The sequence below is a fragment of the Otolemur garnettii genome, unplaced genomic scaffold (genome assembly GCF_000181295.1).
Source record: "Otolemur garnettii isolate 467f Iridium unplaced genomic scaffold, OtoGar3 scaffold00030, whole genome shotgun sequence".
Lineage (NCBI taxonomy): Eukaryota > Metazoa > Chordata > Mammalia > Primates > Galagidae > Otolemur > Otolemur garnettii.
The window spans coordinates 5,359,767-5,376,752 of record NW_003852425.1 but is presented as its reverse complement, the minus strand read 5'-3'; the positions used below and the strand labels follow the sequence as shown (position 1 = coordinate 5,376,752).

Here is a 16,986-nt window from a genome sequence, read left to right as displayed (position 1 = left end):
CAACTCCTGGGCTCAAGCGAGTCTCCTGCCTCCGCCTCCCAAGTAGCTGGGACCACAGGCGCCCGCCACAACGCCTGGCTATTTTTTGGTTGCAGCCGTCATTGTTGTTTTGGCGGGTCCGGGCTGGGGATTCGAACCTGCCACCTTAGGTGTATGTGGCTGGCGCCTTAGCCGGTTGAGCTATAGGCGCCGAGCCCATCATTTTATTTCTAATTAAAAAAAAAAAAGAGTTGACGTTGTCATACTTGGTTTAAAACTAAGAATACCAGTAATAAATGAATCATTTTTCCAAGTACATAAGGTTCCCTTGGGAAGGACTATTAAATTAGAATTTTTTTTTAATTTAGGGAAGGAATTAAAATAAATTTAAAATATTATAATACTAATAGTGATACTAGTAATTGACTTTTTTTTTTTGAGACAGAGTTTCACTCTGTCACCCTTGGTAGAGTGCCGTGGTGTCATGGCTCACAGCAACCTCAACCTCTTGGGCTCAAGCAAACCTCTTGCCTCAGTTTTTCATTTTTCAGTAGAGACAGGGTCTCAACTCATGCTCAGGCTGGTTTTGAACTCAAGCAATCCACTCACCTTAGCCTCCCAGAATGCTATGATTATAAGCATGAGCCACCACGCCCAGCCTAGTAATTTAGTTTGTATACTGATGCTTGTAGAAATAGTAATTCAAAACTTGTTACCACCAACACTAACTTAAACACAACTCCTTTAGTGAGGAGATTTTCTTCTATATTTCCATACTAGACTCTTACCTTTGAATGTCACTGAACATGTGAGAGATGTGATTTATTGATGAACTGATTATAAATAAAGAGTTTTTACACTATCTTGTTTATAATTAACTAGTTCATAAACTTAGGAAAAGAAAACAATGAACAAAAACAAAACCCCAGTTTTATCCTCTAAATGGTTACATTTCCATCCGACTTACCTCAAATTATAAAAATATAAATGACCATGTATTGAGCTGAAGCACTGAATTTACTTGAGTGGTTCTACTTTTATATTTAATTTTTACTTATTTCATTTGAAAAAAATTAGAAAATTATTAGTTTAAAATTAGAGCAGCTGTGACACTAAGAGCAACAAACTAAAAAAAGAAAAAATCCAAATGGCTAAAAATAACTCCATTATAAAAGTACAATTTACAGTATCATATAAAATAAAAATACTAAAAGTTTTTCCTTCTAGATGAAAGATTATTTTCTCCCCAGAGAGCAATAAAGAAAAAGAAAGGCAACTAATGATTTTAGACTAAAATCAAACACAACTGGTATTCACCAAAGTAAGATCTAAATAACTCACACAGCATAAAACCTTCTCTTCACAGTCACATACAGTTAAATTACTTTTCTCTCATAATAGTCCTCTTAAAACAATCTCCCTTTAGAAAAACTATCATATTAGTTAAGCCTATTTACTTCTATTATGAAATTATTAATTTCATTTATATAGGCCACTCAAGTTTAATTGGCACATTTTACTTAGGATAAGACAAGTCACTTTTCTTTTAAAAAAATTATGGGATCATCTGTTTTCAAAGAATAATCCTAGATACTTAATTTATTAAAGCAAATTTTTTACCATCAGCAGTCAAGCACTAAGTATTCACCTAAAGATTATCAATGCCATACGAAGTGTAAACTTGTTTTTGTGTCCATTTTATAAGAAGATACAATTTGTACTGAAGAAGTTTAAAAAAGATAACCTACATACATACAGTTAATTTTCCTCAAAGAACTTCTTAGAAATACAGTATAAACATTTAAGAACCATTACAGAGTCATGGTCTAAACTTCAACAAAGAGTTTCTTGAAACCCAGTACACAGGTTACTGGCTCAAGACATCAGAACGAGATTTGACTGTACGACTCTACCTCTTAAAAAAAGAGCACACGTGGTTATACATGGCTTTAAGCTGGAGCTACAGTTATGCTACAAATCCCCCCACCCTCCCGATCTAAAGTTAGTCATGTGGAGATATGCACATTCTCTGAGCACTGTTTAGAGTCCTTGGTTTTCCAGCTTTGATGGAGATTTAGAAGGCGTTCAGAAGTCCGTGTGCTTACATTCAGAGCAGGATGAACTTTACAAATTCCACTTTCCTCCATTAGTGACAGGCCACAGATCCCAAAGTATGCATGCAAAGCATCTGAAAATGAGGCATTTAAAACAATCATAATAGGCATTCTTATACATGTATGAAATGCTAACTATGCTTTTTAAAATATTTGCTCTCTCAAGTCTCAAACATTAATATTTTATAAGCCAGATTCTCAAAATAAAACCTTTTATTTCTGAAAATAGCATTAACTAAAGGAAACAGTTATAAACCAAAGAGAGGACAATGCCAACAACTGTTGTAAGTAAAGGAAGGGAGGAAGACAAGTAGAATTATAAAAGATTTCTCACTTCAGTTAGTCTTCCCTTTTGCTTACTACAGAATATGGAAACAACTTTAACTCTGTGTCATTAGAGGAAAATTTTTTCTTAAAAATGAAAAAAAAAAACTCTGAATCTATATAGCAATACCCCTCCCCTCCAAGTTTTAGAATTATATCAGACTGTTCCTAAACCATATATAGTACTATCTGAATACTGTGTTAAATGAAAGAAGCTTAAACAAAAATAATTCATTCTGGAATGCTGTATCATATTTAATTCTTCTATTTAAGGTAATGTCAGTCATTCTAAAAACAAACTCACATTCTACTCGGTCATAATATGTAAGTGCTATATCCTAACAATTCTTCTCCACTCATCTCACTAGTTTCCCATACTTGAGGGGGCAGCAACCCTCTTCTGTAAAGTGGCCACTGAAATCACATGGCTATTGCCTGCCTGAGAGCCTTACATAGACTTCTGAAGAACTCAGAGCTATGTATTTATAGGAACACCACACAAACTTTTGTAGCCGTCAAGATTTTTTTCTATTTTTGAACTGGCTAATATTTATAGCCTCAAGAACTATTAAAGTTCAAAACTTCTTACTAAGTCAAACAAGTTATAGAAAAAGCTTTACATGAGTATCATTTACTTTTCAAAACAGAAATGACAAATAGTTCTTCTATTTGTGATAAAGTTATTTCACTAATGGGGGGGCCCATGTTAATAAATACCTTTTTTGGCTTTTTCAGAAAATGCTTATTAGGTTTCTTCTGGCTTACTTTCCTCTAATTTTCAGACTACAAAAAATAGGTTTGATTTCCCCTGTACTATTACATTATTCCATGCAGTTATTCTAAAATTACAAATGGCACAAAGCCACATTAAGCTTTATTTTCTAGAAACTAGGAAACTTTTCTAGGAAAAAAATACAACATAAAGGAATATATATTATAGCAGAGCTATAATAACAAAATAGAATCTGTGTAAAATTAATATGTTTCTCCATGGTAAGTAAAAATAAAACTTGGTTTTTTTGCTAAAGGAATTTTGTAAAAAGCCAATGACACCAGAACTGAATTGTTTCAAACCTCAAACAGTTAAAAACAAAAAACAAAAACTCCTTGTCTGTAGGTGATGATGTATTCAAGCACTTTTGATGTTGAAATATATTTTTACTTCATAATAAAACATCATTCTTTTGCAGCTTCTTTCATAAATATATATAAAATCTCTATGTCAAAGCAACTACTGGATTTATTAAAATCAAGAATAAGCTCACTTTAAAGACTCTCTCCTTAAAATGATTTTTCTAAAGGCTCTGGGAACAGGCATGTTCACATAAATTCAATTTATTTTACAAAGACTTTCTATGCTCTTCTAGTGTATAAGCTCTGAAAACATTTTAATATATCTGTAAAAACTGAGTTTTACAACCAATAGTCATACAAACATTAAAGTTTAGAAGCTGATCTCTCTAGAAAAAAGCTTTAAGGATTTTCTCTTAAAAAAGGTAATGGACCAATTTTTGTTTTTCTTTTTTGAGACAGAGTTTCACTTTGTCACCCTCACTAAAGTGTTGTGGTGTCACAGCTCACAGCAACCTCAAACTCTTGGGCTCAAGAAATCCTCTTGCCTCAGCCTCCCAAGTAACTGGGACTACAGGTGCCTGCCACAACACTCAGCTAAGGACAAAGTTTTTAATATAAATGAAATAAAATTAATTTTTCTGCCTGAAAGTGATTTTCTTACAAAAAATTTAAATGTAATTAAGCTTAAGGTATATCAAATAGTTGTAGAAGATGATTAAAACTCAAAATGCTGGCTCGGCGCCTATAGCTCAACCGGCTAAGGCGCCAGCCACGTACACCTAAGGTGGCGGGTTCGAATCCCCAGCCCAGACCCGCCAAACAACAATGACAGCAGCAACCAAAAAATAACCAGGCGTTGTGGCGGGCGCCTGTGGTCCCAGCTACTTGGGAGGCGGAGGCAGGAGACTCCCTTGAGCCCAGGAGTTGGAGGTTGCTGTGAGCTGTAATGCCACGGCACTCTACCCAGGGGGACAGCTTGAGGCCTGTCAAAAAAAAAACAAACAAAAAAAAACCTCAAAATGCTTTTAAGTTTCAAATGAAAAAGAATTTTTCTAAATAATAGTATATAAAATTTTTTTAATCCAAACTAATATTTCACTTTATATTTTCAAGAAGGTGGTGAGTGTGTTGATGACTGAGATCTTAAAAAGGTAATTTCTCTATCTCTGGTATAATGCCCTTAGAATACCTATGGAATGTGTGGTTCTGGTTAACTGAAAATTAACATGCACTCTGTAGTAACTGTTATAGAAAATACTCTGCCTTAAAAAGTATGGTATGTTAGACCTAAGTGTTTCTTGACGTCTGAGGAATTTCAAATGGCTCCAGTGTGTTGTACTGAATAATGACTGTAACTTCAAGCTGGAAAAGGGACAAGGAACAAAACTGCTCACTAACACTGGGACATCCTCTGAAATTAAAAAAAAAAAAAGCCAAAAAATGTATACATATATATTCTTTTAAAAAAAATTACTGAAAATATTCAATATATCCCAAGTTAAGTTTATACAAGAAATGCTAATTTCCTATTTCTCTAGTCTCATTACTTGTTAAGAGTACCACACAGTGATTAAAAAATAATTGTGTTCTTGAGGCATTTTTTCTATCATATTCACAGGTATGGATTATAGGTACCAAAAATTTCAACATATTATTTGCTTTGGAAATTAATTTATGAAAACATAAATTGGCTTATGACTTAGAAAGCACTGAACATTTTTTTTCTTAGGAAGCAGGTCTTACATAAAAATGCAGGTAAATATGGGTCTGAGAAAATATTCTTGTTCATTTCAGGCATAAAAATATGATTTCACAAGCCCCCTATTATAATTTGACTGAAGTACACATTCCAACCACAGTAGTTCTATGATGGGAAATGAGGTGAAGAGACAATTTCTAGACTGCTGCAAAAACAACCATTCCTTGCGTCTAGCTTCATATATTTATAGCTAATTGCTTGAAAACTTGCCCATCAAAAATGTCAATGTTCTTGATTATTTTAATAAACTCATATTGATTTTAACAGGGAAGCTGTAAATAGACTCATTTTTCTGAAAGTGAAAACATAAGGTAAGTGGGAGGGGGGAGGGCTGCAGACTGGAGAAAGATGCTAGAGGCAGGAGAGGAGCCAAATTCTGATAGGACTTGAGCATCGTGCCATTCATATTGCCTCAATCTGTTTGATTCTTGATTTTTAGATCATGAGTGGTGAGAGTTCAAACAGCAAGGCAGTCATCTAAAAAAGTTATTTGAATCTGCTGTAATTTAGAGAACAAGAGTTAAGAGCAGTGAAAACACCTGTATTCAGGAGTTTTTTTTTAAAATCTAATCCTTCATGGTTGAGAGTAATTTATACTACCTTAGTTCAAGTCATAGCTAGTAAGTCTAATGATTTTGGATGGACCAAATAATTCCCTATTTTGGAAAGGGCCCATTCAGTTTATCTGCCTTACTGCAGCAAATGAAATATAACATTATTGAGTGAAATATTTGGAGAAAATGTACACTATATCAATCTATCTTGACAATCAACTCTTTCCTTTATACTACCCGCCACCCTAAATCTATCCCAATCTTCAACAACCTACTTTTTAAAACACATATTTAATGTGACTTTACAACTGAGACTATATTTTCTAACATATGCTTTTTCTTTTTTTTAGAGACAGAGTTTCACTTTGTCATCCTCGGTAGAGTGCCACGGTGTCACAGCTCACAGCAACCTCCAGCTCTTGGGCTTAGGTGATTCTCTTACCTCAGCCTCCCAAGTAGCTGGAATACAGGCACCCACCACAACGCCTGGCTATTTTTTTTGTCGTTGCAGTTTGGCCAGGGCCGGCGCCCTACTCACTGAGCCACAGGCACTGCCCATATGCCTTTTCTTAAAGGCGTCTTTAGAGATAATTAAAGATCTACTCAAGAAATAAAAGTTGTTTTCAATTCACTCAGAAAATAATTACCTGGATGACTGTCTGGCCACTTGGCAAATCCCCCTACAAGGCGATCTTGAGTTGATAAGATGTAGTTTCTATTTTTCTCAAAGTTAGTATATTGGAAAATTTTCAGAAGCTGAAATGACATGGCAAAAATTTATTGACATATAACTTTCATACTGACCTTTGGCTCAAATTTCAGATTATCTATCATTTAAATATGCGTTTTTTAGCTAAGGTGCTCAGAGTCAGTCTCTAGGGTCACATAATTAGTCAACCACATTATACTTTTTTATCTTCTTATCAAATCTGTTTTGTTTGTTTTTTGAGGCAGAGTCTCACTCTGCTGCCCTGGGTGGAGTGCAGTGGTGTCATCACAGTTCACTAAACCTCAAACTCCTGGACTCAAGGAATCCTCCTGCCTCAGCTCCCAAATAGTTGGGACTATAGGCACAGGCCACATTGCCTAGTTAATGTTTCTGTTTTTTGTAGAGACAGCGTCTTGCTCTTGCTTTGCTCAGGCTGGTCTTGAACTCCTGACTTCATGTAATCCTCCCACCTTGGCCTCCCAAAGTGCTAGGATCATAGACATAAGAAGATTTTTTATCAAATCTACTCCCCTTTTCTTCTTTCTCTTTCCTTTTTTTTTTTCTTGAGACAGAGTCTCACTATGTCACCCCTGATAGACTGCTGTGCCATCACAGCTCACAGCAACCTCAAAATCTTGGGCTCAAGTGATTCTCTTGCTTTAGCCTCCCAAGTAGCTGGAACTACAGTGCCCACCACAATGCCTGGCTATTTTTTTGTTGCAGTTGCCATTGTTGTTTTAGCTGGCCCAGCTGGGTTTGAACCTGCCAGCCTCAGTGTATGTGGCTGGCACCATAACCACTGTGCTATGGGCGCCAAGTCTACTCTCCTTTTCTTTTCTTTTTTCTTTTTTTTTAAGACGGAGCCTCAAGCTATCCCTCTGGGTAGGGTGTCATGGCATCACAGCTCACAGCAACCTCCAACTCCTAGGCTCAAGCGAGTCTCCTGCCTTAGCCTCCCAAATAGCTGGGATTACAGGTGCCCGCCACAACGCCCAGCCATTTTTTGGTTGCAGCCATCGTTGTTTGGTGGGCCCGGGCTGGGGATTCAAACATGCCACCTTAGGTGTATGTGGCTGGCGCCTTAGCCGCTTGAGCCACAGGCGCCGAGCCCCTACTCTCCTTTTCTTGACCCACTCACTCTTTCTTTCTTTTGAACCAGGCCCATCTAAACTCTCTGTATCACATTAAGGTAGATTCAAAGGATAGTTTCTCCAATCTACTCAATTATTTCAAAAAGTGCAATTTTATCTACCTGTATTTTAACTCGATGATAGACTTTTGAGCTATTAGTTACAAACTGGTAGTAACTAAAAATATTTTTTAAAAGAACAAAAAAAGTTCTTATCTACCTATTTGTTTATTTATATATTTTAAAGAGTTTCACTCTTTTTTTTTTTTTTTTTTTGAGTCAGAGTCTTACTCAGTTGCCCTGGGGTTAAGTGCTATGGACATCATAGCTTACGGCAACCTCAAACTTTTTGGGCTCAAGAGATTCTCTTGCCTTAGGCTCCCAAGTACCTGGGACTATAGACACCTGCCATAGCACCTGGCTAGTTTTTCCATTTTTAGTAGAGGCTGGGTCTTGCTCTTGCTCAGGCTGGTCTCCAACTCCTGAGCTCATGCAAACCACCTGCTTTGGCCTCTCAGAGTGCATGGATTACAGGCGTGAGCCAAAACACCTGGCCCAAGTCTCACTCTTGCTCAGGGTGGTCTTGTCAGGCTGGTCTCAAATTCCTGAGCCCAAGCAATTCACCCCCCAAAAACTATTAACTAGATGCTCAAGACAGTTTTGTTTGTGAATAGTAAACAATTATAGCTCTTTAATCAGGAAAGATAAAGGTAAAACAAATGTTGTTATATAAAAAAAACTATGTAATAATGACTTAGGACATGTATTTGTCTTTTCTCTCAAGATTCATTAAAAAGAAAAAAATTAAAAATGAATAAAACAGATAAATAAACCAAACTGTGAAGAGAATAGGCTAGGGTAAGCAGTATTTAAGAGAGTTCAAGAAACCTGAAGCTATGAGGTGGTTTAAGGTTTGTTAATGAATCAAAGAGAGCCACAGGAAATACTACTGATTGATGAAGAAGCATTGTTTCTCAAAAAAAAAAAAAAATAAAGTTACTGTACAAATAAGAAATAAAGACTATAAAGTGACTCTTTAGAACTTTGATGCTAGGAATGTTTTCCATCAAGTGGTAGGAAAACCACTTTGTTTTAAACTATTTAAACTATTTAAACTATTCCCTTTGTTTTAAATTATTCCTCTCCAAATTTGTTTTAACTTTGTGTTAATTTTGTGAAAGATAACAAATTAAGATATTATACGAAAGAGGAACACAGATTCCTATTAGATTCCAGAATACCAGAAGTAGGTGATAATTCTTAAATGTCAAAGGCAATTTTTAGATAGAAAAAACTTATGGGTATAAACTTACAATTAAGTATATTAAAAGGTAGTAGAGATGGGGAAAAACTTGGAGGCATGTCAGTGAATGAGTTTTAGAAGGTTTAGGCAAATAAAAAGAAAAAATACATGCTATTTTAAAGGAATGACTAATGGTTTGTTAGATTAATACTTTTTCACTAACCTTTCAGTGGTATCATATCAGATCCCTGCTCTACATGAACTACTAATATCAGCCCTAAGATTTTTATGACATATTCCTAAAAGAAGACGGGCATTTGAAGTAAGGCAAGACAAGTTCTGCATAAGTTATAAGTAGGTACAAAACTCAAGTTCTAGGTCATTTGAGTTTTATAAGAATGAAGATTCTCAAGTAGCACAGGAAATAATTTAATTCTATGGAAAAACTATACAGAGACTTGCTTTGTGAGAATCACAGAAAAACTCTGAACCTAAACCTAATTATTTAATGCACATTATGAAGCCCAAAACTTTTTAGCGCAATTAATATTAACACAAAATACAGTATTCTCATTTTTAATATTTCTCTTACCTTTAGAGTTGCTCCCACCCAAAAAGAATAACAGGTGTCTACAGGCTTGTTAGGTCTTCCATGATAACCATTTTGCTGCCTCATTATACACCACCTCTTTATCCTGTTCAATTCTTTTTCCGAGAAAACTTCTTCTAGTTTACCCATCAGACACAGTGATGCAATGCCACAAAAAGTAGATCCTCCTGTTAATCAAAATCACATAATGCTTTAAACTTCAAATTAGTTGCCTATGAAAAGAGTATAAAAGGTTGGGGGGAAAAGTAGTTGAATAATTTTAGAAAATAGTGAAATAAAATTTAAACTTACACAGTCTTCAATATTAATTTGACAAAACAGAATTTAAAGTAGTTTAAAGCTATAAGAAACAATTTATTTGTAAAAAACAAAGTTTAAGACATGAAGCAAGATTAAGGAACTTGTTCAAAATTACATGCTTAATGGCAGATTTGGAACTGAAATCTAAGACTACTAACTCTGTCTAGGACTCAATTACCTGAGCTGGTTTTAAGTCCCTTAAAAACAAGATTCTGACTGTGAACTGATGAGAATCTGCTCAAAGCTGCATAACAAATTTTCATATATATAATATAAACAAATTAGAACCTAATATGCAGTTATGATATCTAGTTAGCTTCAGAATTTTAAGGCCTAAAGGCTCGGCGCCCATAGCACAGTGGTTACAGCACTGGCCACATACACGGAGGGTGGCAGGTTCAAACCCAGCCCAGGTTCAAACAATGACAGCTGCAACAACAACAAAAAAATAGCTGGGTGTTGTGGTGGGTGCCTGTAGTCCCAGCTACTTGGGAATCTGAGGCAAGAGAATCGCTTAAGCCCAAGAGTTTCAGGTTGTTGTGAGCTGTAAAGCCAAGGCACTATACCGAGGGCAGCACAGTGAGACTGTCTGAAACAAAACAAAAGAATTTTAAGGCATAAAAGGGTAAGAGTGTGGGGAGGAGAAAGAGGCAGAAGGAAACCAAGTACTAAAGCAACTGTACAACATAACTTTAAAATGTATCCATACTCACTCTGGTAGGCTTAATAATGCCTCCCCCAAATCTCTAAATACTAATTCCCGGAACCTATAAATGTTACTTCAAATGGAGAAAGGATCTTTGTAAATGTTATTAAATTGAAAGATCTTACATGAGGAGATTATTTTGGGTTATCTGGGTGGGCCTAAGCATACTTACAAGTGTCATCATAAGAGGGCAGAAGAAGGTTGGACTAAAAGAAAGGAGGAGGCAACAGAACTATGAAGCAAAGACTGGGAGTGTTGTGGTCAAAGGCAAGGAATGCCAGCAGCCTGCAGAAGCTGAAGAAGCAGGAGCAGATTCTCCCCTGCAGCCTCTGCTGGCAAGGAGCCAGTCCTCCTGACACCTTGACTTTAGCCCTCAGTTCAGACTCACTCACATTTCCGGTTTCCAGACTGGAAAAAGAATAAATGTGTTGTTTCACACACAGAAATTTGTGTCAAAACATTTTAGCAGCAATAGGACTGATCCACTCACAAAGATAATTATTTTCCTCAGGAAACAAAAGGTCAATATTTTTCCATATAAGAAAAAGAAACACTTTATGCTAATACTCTTGGTTGTCAATGCCAAAATAATTTGAAGACATTTATATTTCTAATTTATTATAACTTCACATAATGATTTTTATTGATATAGGTAGTAATTTAAAGGGCTTGCTCGTAATATTTATTATGACTTAACTTTTCTTTTGGTGCTATAAACTTTTTTTGAGATGGAGTCTTACTTTGTACCCAAGGTAGAGTGCTCTGGCATCACAGCTCACAGGAACTTCAAACTCTTGGGCTCACAAGTCATCCTCTTGCCTCAGCCTCCTAGGAGACTAGCTAGGATTACAGGTGCCTGCCACAACGCCCAGCTAGTAGTAGAGATGAGGTCTCATTCTTGCTCAGGTTGGTTTGGAACTCTTTACTTCAAGCAATCCACCCACCTCGGCCTCCCAGAGTGCTAGGATTATTGGTGTGAGCCACCACACCTGGCCTGGTGCTAAAACTCTTGAATGTATCTCTGGCAAAGGAAAGATGAGCATTTCCTCTAAAAAACTCAAGGCAGCTCTCACAAAAGTGTTACTGTCATTAAGAGCTATTTCATCTTCAAAATTTTTCCCAATTAGGTGGGAGTTCTATGTGAGTCTTGAGTAAATCAAAACAGAAAAGTAAAAAAAAGGAAAAAATTATAATCTTTTATAGTAATTTCTATTAAACTATCAATCTTCTTTCCTTTTCAATGACTCAGTAGTTTCAGTTTCTCTTTCATGATTAACCTTGCTGTGACTTTATATTTTATTTTATCATTAAATATAAAACCTCTAATAGACAATATGTAATCTTTAAAACTCCAGAAAGGAAAAAGCATTTAAGTACTATTCTCCAAACTACTTGTCACAATTCTTTAAAGCAGAATGGCACAATTCAAAGTAAAAACATTTTTGTCTAAATCATATGATTTTAAATATAATAACTACAGAAGTAAGTTTGGGCTCTGAGTAGCCAGAAACATTTATTACAAAGTCTACACTTTAAATTAAAATTCACTTACCAATAGGTAAACCCTTTGCTGCTAGAGTCGCTTTTACATAAAACTCTTTTTTTTTTTTTAGAGACAGAGTCTTACTTTGTCCCCCTCGGTAGAGTATCATGATGTCACAGCTCACAGCTACCTCCAGCTCTTGGGTTTAGGAGATTCTCTTGCCTCAGCCTCCGGAGTAGTGGGAAAACAGGTGCCCACCACAACGCCCGGCTATTTTTTTCTTGCAGTTTGGCTGGGGCTGGGTTCAAACCCACCACCCTTGGTATATGGGGCCGGAACCCTACTCACTCTGGCACCCTACTCACTGAGCCACAGGCGCCGCCCTACATAAAACTCTTAAACTAGTTCTAAAACCCATCTCTATAAAAAAGAAAGGACACTGCACTTGAAATGTGGATTATTCATGACTTTAAAAGAGAAAGTTGCTGAAGGCTTACATAGAAAATTAAAAAAGAAGCCACTTGTGAAGAAAGGTGAACAATGTATTTGGAATACTTTTCCAAAAAGATTAATAATAAAAAGAAGAAAAAGAGAGAACACAATGACTTGAGATGGCAGCCAAACTGCAGGACTAGATTTTAAGAAGAGATTTCACTTGCTAGTGTAGGTAGTGACGAGAGGGGGAAGGCAGGCTGCTCAAAAGTCTTCTAGGGCTGTCCTTGCCAGCCTATCTAACCTCATAGCACACAGAGAAACTTACGATAGTTTGCTATTTGTAGGGCATTGTATGGTACACTGAGAAGGTGCTCCCGGCGAGAGGCACCCTTACTAGAAGCTCTAAATACCCAAGTCCTGCTTTACTCTTCCCAAATGCTAAGGGAGCAATATTTTGGCATACTTGTAATTTTTTGTTAAATAGTGATACATGGCATACTGTGACAAGCTTAAAAAGGCTACCTCTCGGGCTCTGGTCCCCAAAACTATGCTAAATTTACAAATCAAGGAAAGGTACAGGCTTTGGGTCCATGAACCATAGTCCATCACTTGTGATCCTGTCAGGTGCAATCCACTCAAGTCAGACCAACTCAAAATCATGAGTTGCATGACTCAGAAAGATTTTGTCCTGAGTGTCATATTTGGGTAGTCCTTCTCTGTTTCATATCCCAGAGACTATAATCCCAATTTCTTGCAAACAACAGTTCCTGTCCCACAGGTCTCCTCAGCCAGAGTGTATGTTAATACCACCTACAGTAGGGAATACACATATCGCTCCTGATCATGTGGTGATGACACTAACATAAGTGCTATTACAGCTCCTCCTATCCCTAATCTTACATGGACTCAGGCACACACAAGAATTATGGTAACATAATTATAGTCTGGCTTCAGAGGAAAATTCAGAACAGTCTTGTATATAGCCCTTAGAGACACACATTACTAATTATCTAAATTGAAGGAGGGAGTGAATATGCAAGAAGGAAATACCTGATAGGACAAGGTCTAGGGGATATACAAGGATACGGGGGTCAAGGGATAAAATCTTCTTATACATGTTTTATCATTTATAAAACACTGCCCCCCCATCTTTTCTAATCCTAGCAACAATCATTAAGAAAGATATAATTATGTCTACTCTGTTGAAGAAACCCTCAGAGAAATTAAGCAAGGTACCACAGTAACACAGCTGGTATCAGGGCTACGCCTGAACGCTTGTCTGTTCTTTCTACTTTATTTCACTAGCAGAAGGGAGGAGACAACAGATGATCACACAAAAAACTGTTGTGACTAAAGTGAAAATGAAGTTCACTCAGCCTCCATGATCTGGGCCCCTTTTTTTTTTAGAAAAGGAGAAGGGAACCTTATTTCCTTTGGAATGGAAATTTCAGTTTGAGAAAGTTCAGACTGTTGATGTGCTGACAAGCTTAGTGACTATCATCTTACTGTATTTTGGTTCTGCCCAAAGTGAGCAAAAATGTGGAAGAAGAGACTGGATAATGTCTGTACTGAACATATGCAAAGCACTAAATGTTTTATGACTATGAGTAAGGATAATTATATTAAGGTAAATAAAAATTTTCATTTATTGATGAATTTATCAATTCATATTTAGTATTCTGCATCTATTTGGTCTAACCTTTTAGTGCTATGTCAAAGAAGAAAGCCTGTTATTTTCTAACAATGGCTTAAGAAGTAATCCCAAGATATTTTCATGCAGCTAACACTTATAAAAATTACTACAAAATATTGTCTGAACATTCTGTCCTAAATGATTTCTGAATGATTACTGACCTAAAAGGATTCAAACAGACAAGCAGGAAAGCAACAAGGTAATCAGGCTGTACTCACAATTGGGAAAAACTTCTGAGGTTCTCCATATCGAAGATACCAAGATGTTTAAAGGAACAAAAGAAACTACACATTCACTTATTTTTAGATGTCTTACCATGAGATTCAAGTCCAGCTCCCTGTGCCAACCCATTGTCATAGGACTGAAAAAGAAAAACATCGTTCAGTTTGTAAGGATAATAATGACAATAAATAAATAAGTTCCCATTGCGTTACAGGAGGTCCCTGTGTAACAAACATCTGACTTACATACAATTCACACTTATGAGTGGAGGCTATTATAGTAAGTCCCTGAGTTATAAATATATGACTGATGTTCAACTTGTACTTATGAACGGAGGCTTTTACACGCAATAGGTAAATGTACTTGTTCCAACTTACATACAAATTCAACTTAAGAGCACACTTATAGAATATATCTGGTTCATAACCTGGGTACAGCCTGTAATATTTTCTTTTGTAATTTTATTTTTCCTTCATATCTTCCAAAATATGCACATTTCCCCATGGAGAAGCAGAATTATGGATTTTTAAGTATCTGATCTTGTCTTATTCACCAAGTCAAAAACTAAATGCATATACTAGGTACATTCTGAGAATAAATGTTCAAAGATGGTACCTATATACTCAATTTCTATAATAAGCTCCGACCTTTAGTCCTCTCTCTCCATTGCAAATATACATGAATTGGAGGAAAACGTAAGAATTTTTCACTATGCAACTTTACAAACATGAAATAAATCTACCTTGAGGCAATTAAGGGTCACTGAGATTAATTAATTTGAATCTCCCTATATATCCTACAAAATCAAAACAGAGTAAGAATAAAATAACATAGTATCTCCCCATACAGCCTCCAAAATCAAAATCAAAACAGACTAAGAATAAAACTTACAAAACCCAAACCTTAGCAATGCACACACTCAAGCTTCATGTGACCTTCTAAAGAAATAGAAACATCAGGCTTGGCACCTATAGCTCAACGGCTAGGGCACCACCACATACACTGGAGCTGGCAGGTTTGAACCCAGCCCGAGCCTACCAAACAACAATGACAATTACAACAACAAAAAAATAGTCAGGTATTGTGGCAGGCACCTGTAGTCCCAGCTACTTGGGAGGCTGAGGCATTGCTTAAGCCCAAGAGTTTGAGGTTGCTGGCAGCTGTGATGCCATGGCACTCTACCCAGAGTGACATAGTGAGATGCTGTCTCAAAGAAAAAAAAAACATCAAATGTCAGCAAGCCATCTCTTTCATCTCTGCCTAACTTTGCAGAGAGCAAGAATGATTTGTAAACAACTGTAAAAAAGAGGAAGAGAGCTAATGATAGCTCTGAGATTAATCTAAAATCACTGCCTAAGAGAAAGTCCAACCTAAGTGTGAAAATAGTCCTCATTTTGCAGTTGATAATGCACAAATTCCAGTTACTATGGTTTAGTTAAACAACATAACATGGTTCAAATTTCAGAAACCAGGGCATAACTGTAACTGCATAAATTATAAAACTCCACTACTAGCTTTTTGGTCCACAAATCACTACATAAATAATAAATGAGCATCACAATCAGCAACCAATCAGGTAACTTTTGCAAAGTCTGTTAGTAGTTGGTCACTGCACGTGTTATTCAGTTCAAAAAGCAAAGGATGTGGCTGTGCTGTCTCCTTGTCAGTGATAAACCCAGGAGAAGATTTCTAAAAAGGTGTAACCAAGAGAGACCATGTTGGTGACTACCAAGATGAAAGTGCAGTAAAGCAATAAAAATCAGTAACGCTGGAAATGAAATTGAAATCAAACTGAGTGATAGAACACATAGGTATCATGGGACTGTGGACAGCGCTGCAGTGTGAGAGACTCTAGACAGGCAGTCAAACAGCGAAGTGGACATAAAATATCTCTATGAACAAAGGAAGGGGTTGTAATGAAAAGAAAGATGTGCCAGAGAACTGCCCAGCAGAAAAACTTCACATGAAAGGAATTTTCAGATATATTTCACAACATTGCCAACACAAAGCATAAAATGTTGGAAGCTGATACAAACTTATCAAGGAGCACAATCATTTACCAAGACACAGAAAAGATGCTCGTTCCATATCATAAATTATAAGAGAAGAGGGCAAAGCACTGTATAAACAAATAAAACACTTTAATTTTCAGTATCTCTAATGTTTTAAGTAAGTATATTAGATATCAATTTTACTATTTCAAAAATTGTCTATACATTTATAACTGACAAGAAAAGTTTTTAATGTTCTGGCAAAAAAAAAATTTAAACATCACAGAACAATCATAATTTTTCCCACTGATGATTACAATCACTTTGCATTAATTAGCCTGCATGATTACCATTGTGATCCAGCACTACCAGGTACAGTGAGGACAGTCTGTACTGAAAGAGGCCTGGTAAAACATATGTGGAAGTCAACAGGGCAGTGCCCAAAGGAAGAAAGTTAAAAAGGAAGGGAAATGAGCCCTCTGAAGCTCAGGTAACAACAGAAAAGTCAAAAGAGCAAAATTTAGAGACCTATGAAACAAGAGAATCCCTCTCCTATAGGAAAACCACAGAACACACAACCTCCCCCCCCCCCACCAAAGCCACTCATTAAAGAAATCATACGTTGTTGCACTGAAAAGATAGAACTCTTTTTTTTTTTTTT

The 16,986-nt window shown here is 36.4% G+C and overlaps 1 protein-coding gene across 1 annotated transcript in view; it reads right to left on the bottom strand.

Annotated features, from left to right (window-relative positions):
- Window positions 1-1,480: 1,480 nt before the first annotated feature.
- PGGT1B (protein geranylgeranyltransferase type I subunit beta) overlaps window positions 1,481-16,986 on the bottom strand; it is a 41,031-nt gene continuing 25,525 nt past the window's right edge. The window contains exons 6-9 of the mRNA XM_003788908.3: window positions 14,428-14,473; window positions 9,478-9,662; window positions 6,452-6,560; window positions 1,481-2,167 (exon numbers count right to left, since the gene is read on the bottom strand). Of these exons, the coding sequence (XP_003788956.1) occupies window positions 1,986-2,167; window positions 6,452-6,560; window positions 9,478-9,662; window positions 14,428-14,473 (522 nt within the window). The 3' untranslated portion in view covers window positions 1,481-1,985. The remainder of the gene's footprint in view (window positions 2,168-6,451; window positions 6,561-9,477; window positions 9,663-14,427; window positions 14,474-16,986) is intronic.